General features: G+C 37.5%; 1 protein-coding gene across 1 annotated transcript; it reads right to left on the bottom strand.

Annotated features, from left to right (window-relative positions):
- Positions 1 to 812: 812 nt before the first annotated feature.
- On the bottom strand, positions 813 to 1742 carry LOC133061368 (olfactory receptor 2T27-like). Its single transcript, XM_061149378.1, has one exon. The coding sequence runs from the start codon at positions 1740 to 1742 to the stop codon at positions 813 to 815; it is 930 nt and encodes a 309-aa protein (XP_061005361.1).
- Positions 1743 to 4267: the final 2525 nt, after the last annotated feature.

Raw genomic sequence — 4267 nt, 5'->3', positions numbered from 1 at the left:
ATAAGACCACATAATCATAAGTTTCAGTTAACTGTAGTTATTTTTAACTACAGTCTCAGTAGTCACACTGAATTGGATTATAAATTATGAAATGGAACTATTTCATTGGCTTGAAAAATAACAACAATTAATATAGCATTGAAGAATGAAAAATGGTGAACATTAGTAGAAAAAAATAAAAATAATAATTCTTATCTAATCCCTTAAAATTTTTCGAATTCATTCACCTCATTGTTTCTATTGACATAGGGCTATTTATATTTTTAAATTGAGAAGTGTACATAATGCAACTACATAAATTATATATAGTAAACATAAAAAAGTATGTATGAGTACAAGTAGGAGATTAGAAAAAAGAAGAGTTATATAGAACTATTTCATGGGTTAAGTGATCTTTGAGCTTTTGTGCAGTGGAGCTTCAGTCAAGGTCATTAAGAATGAATTGATGAATGAAAGAAAACCCAGAAATAATGACTTCAAGATAAGAAACATCAACCAAGTAGTTATAGGATGACAATCAGTTTTGGATTTAATGAAGCTGCTCCAGAGGATGGAGATTATCTGTGTTAACCCATGTAATTTCCCCCAAAGCTAAACACAAATAACACATTGTTTGTACTCAACTAGAGTCATCACTATAGAACTAAGAACAGCTCCATCTCAATAGACATATGTCAATATGTATGCATCCTAATATCATCCTGCTCCTTTATGCTGTTATATTTCCCATATGACAGTCCAGTGACCATGATTATTTTTAATATTGACAGTAGAGCATTTCTGACAGTGACATTGTAGAATATGATATTTCCTCAATTGTAACACTTTCCCATGCACTTCCTCAGAGCCCCCGCCACTTCTTTATTCCTCAGGCTGTAGATGAGTGGGTTGAGCATGGGGGTCACAATGGTGCCAAGAACAGCTCCAATCTGGTCTTGTTCAGGTGTATGGGCTAAGGTGGGTGTCATGTAGATGAAGATAGCTTGACCAAAGTAGAGACTCACCACTGTCATGTGGGAAGAGCAGGTAGCCAGGGCTTTGTTCCTGCCCTTGCGAGAGTTCATCCTGAGAACAGTGAGGAAGATGAGAGTGTAGGAAGTTAGGATGAGAATAAATGGGATCAGGAGAAAAACAATGGTCGACACAAGTTTCACCATCTCATAGGCTGATATGTCCATACAAGACAATCTCAGGATGGCAGGCATCTCACAGAAGTAATGATTAATCTCTCTGGAACCACAGATGGGGAAGTTCATTGGATAGATGGTGTGTACAAGGGCTGCAAGGGCTCCACCAATCCAGGCTGCAGCAGCCATCTGGAGACAGATGATGGGGTTCATGAGGACTGTGTATCTCAGGGGGTTACAGACAGCTACATAGCGGTCATAAGCCATGAGAGTCAGCAAGATGCACTCAGCAAGGCCAAGGGTGAGGAAAAAGAAGAGCTGAGTAGCACAGGAAAAATAGGAAATGTTCTTCTTCCCTGTGAAATAGTTGGTGACCATTTTAGGGACTGTGCAGGAGATGTAAGCCAGGTCAATGAGGGAGAGCTGACTGAGCAGGAAGTACATGGGAGTATGAAGATGGGAGTCCAGCCAGATTAGGAGGATTAATATGGAGTTTCCAGTAAAGGCAGCAGTATAGATTAGGATGATAATGAGGATGAGGAGGTTGGGATGTCTGAACCAGGGAAAGAGCCCCAGGAGGATGAAGTCAGTTGAGGTATCATTCTTCTGATTCATATTTTCATTCAAATGCCTTATTAAAACTGAAAACTTGCAGAAGCAAAATAATGTAGCAGAGGATGTGGTGCTCTGCTAAAATAATTTAATCTGTTGGTCAGCACTTTCTTTGTACACTTATGGATCAGACTCCAAAGAAGCACATTCTCATAAAAGAGAAAATGGGAAAAAACAACACAAAACTTCATCAAATTAAAACACATGTACTTAGAAATTAGAAAGATTATATCTGAAAGTTGGTAAATGAATATCTGTTCCCTTTGATTTATAACAATCACTTAACCATTATTTCTCCCATGTTTGAATTTCTTTATGTACTGACATTCTTATTTCTTGCATATTGCTTTTCTAAGTGTCCTATTTTATCTACCTTCACCCTAGAAGAAAGATTTCTTGAACTTCCTTGGGAGTTCTCTCTCAGCTTTTACCAAGAAATTTTAATTGTCTGCTAATGAGAAAAGCTATTCACTCCATTTTATAAGCTAACCTCTGTAATTCTTATTTAATTCAGTTTTCTCTTTTGATTCATATTTCTCATCTTAGTTTTCAACTGCATATTTACAGTTAAATAATTTTCTCATTCATTTAACAACTTAAAGACAGTTGCCATATCCTTTGTTTGTTAAAAATGAAGTCTCTCAGTCGTGTCTGACTCTGTGACCCCATCAACTATAGCCTGCTAGGTTCCTCCATCCATGGCATTCTCCAGGCAAGAATACTGAAGTGGGTTGCCATTTTCTTCTCCAGGGGATCTTCCTGGCCCAGGGTCGTACCCGGATCTCCTGCACTGCAGGCAGACTCTCTACCATTTGAGCCACCAGGGGCTCCAGTTAATCTTACAATTATTGTTCACTGATCATAGAGTAAAAATCTCCTTCAAAATACTCTTAAAAAGTTGACTAAAATCCTACAAATGAATTTTAAGATCCTGTGTTTGTAGGAGTGGTATTTTTCACCTGATGACAGATGAATTCATGTATCTTCATAAACATTCCCTATGCCTTCTTTTGTTTGAAATAATGAAAGAGAAACATTGTATACTGTCTGACTGTCAATGGAAAGAGAGCAGAGTTCTCAGTGTCACACTTCCAAGGAAAAGTCACTATAAGCTGTGGCAGCACTTTAGTTCTGGGAAATTTTGTTTCCTTAAGTTATCAGAGACCCTGGGCACCTCTGGGCCCCTGGATTGCTTTTCTGGAGTGCTTTCCTTCAAGATGTTTCTCTGTCATCCTACATTTTTTGATATAAATGCTTTCCCTAACATATTCAGTCTCTGTGGTGTGAAATGATGGGAGAATATTTTTGAAAATTATATTATATGGTCTTCAAGTATCACATGTAAAATATGACATTTTGCCTACATATTTAACACACAGGGATTATTATTATGATGAATTGTAGGCTAAGAATGGGAAATAGTCAAGCACTGCCAAATTAATTTGCTCTATGCTTGCCTAGAGAATCCTGTGGATGGAGGAGCCAGGTAGGCTGCTGTCCATAGGGTCGCGCAGAGTAGGACATGACTCTGCATACATGCGACTTAGCATACATACATGCATTGGAGAAGGAAATGGCAATCCATTCCAGTATTCTTGCCTGGAGAATCCCAGGGACAGGGGAGCCTGGGGGGCTGTTGTCTATGGGGTTGCACAGAGTTGGACACGACTGAAGTAATTTAGCAGCAGCAGCATGAGTGATAAAGGATTGAACACTGTGCCTAGCATCTAACTGATGATCAGTTTTTGAAATCTCTGTGTTTATATACAAGTCTTTTTCAAGTATGAATTAATCATTTCACAGATTAACAAATTAGACTTTTAAATGTGATATATTGTGGTTTGAAAATATTATGTTTTATATCTATAATGCAATATTGCATTTTCTTGAATTTAGGAATATAAAGTAAAAGTGAATCTTGAGATTTCTTTAATAAGATCTTGGTTCTATCAATATCTTTGTAAGCCTGGAAGTCAATGAATAGCTCTAGGATTCAGTTGGTTCATATGTAAGTGAGACTGATCTACTTGATTTATAAGGGCTGTCCTTGCCTTCTTAAAAATTACATTAATCAGTAGGTATTGATAAAACCATTGGACAGATACTTTATTATACTGAAATAATGATTCAACAACAAACTATGCATTAGCCAACTCTGTGTGACCTTATGGACTGTAGCTTGCCAGACTCCTCTCTCCATGGGATTCTCCAGGCAGGAATACTGCAGTGGGTTGCCATGCAATCCTCCAGGAGATCTTCCCGACCTGGGTTGGGAAGTCCTTCCATCTGGTCAAACAGAGTTGGATATGACTGAAGCTACTTAGCACACACACATAAGTCTGTATTGGCTAATGCATAATTTGTTGTTGAATCATTATTTCAATATAATAAAGTATGTGTCCATACAAGCTCAGTCTTGACTAAATAATGCACATTATGTTATAAAAATTCTTGTAAAATATTTTTCTGCCAAAATATGTATATTTTTGCCTTCAAATGGTCAAATATGGATGACCACAATTTACTCA

This window comes from Dama dama, chromosome 9 (assembly GCF_033118175.1).
Source record: "Dama dama isolate Ldn47 chromosome 9, ASM3311817v1, whole genome shotgun sequence".
In the NCBI taxonomy this organism is placed as follows: Eukaryota; Metazoa; Chordata; class Mammalia; order Artiodactyla; family Cervidae; genus Dama; species Dama dama.
This window is presented reverse-complemented; position numbering and strand designations above follow the sequence as displayed.

What these genes read in the sequence shown, in the direction of transcription:
- LOC133061368 (XM_061149378.1), bottom strand. Translation starts at nt 1,742, where the DNA reads ATGAATCAGAAGAATGATACCTCAACTGACTTCATCCTCCTGGGGCTC.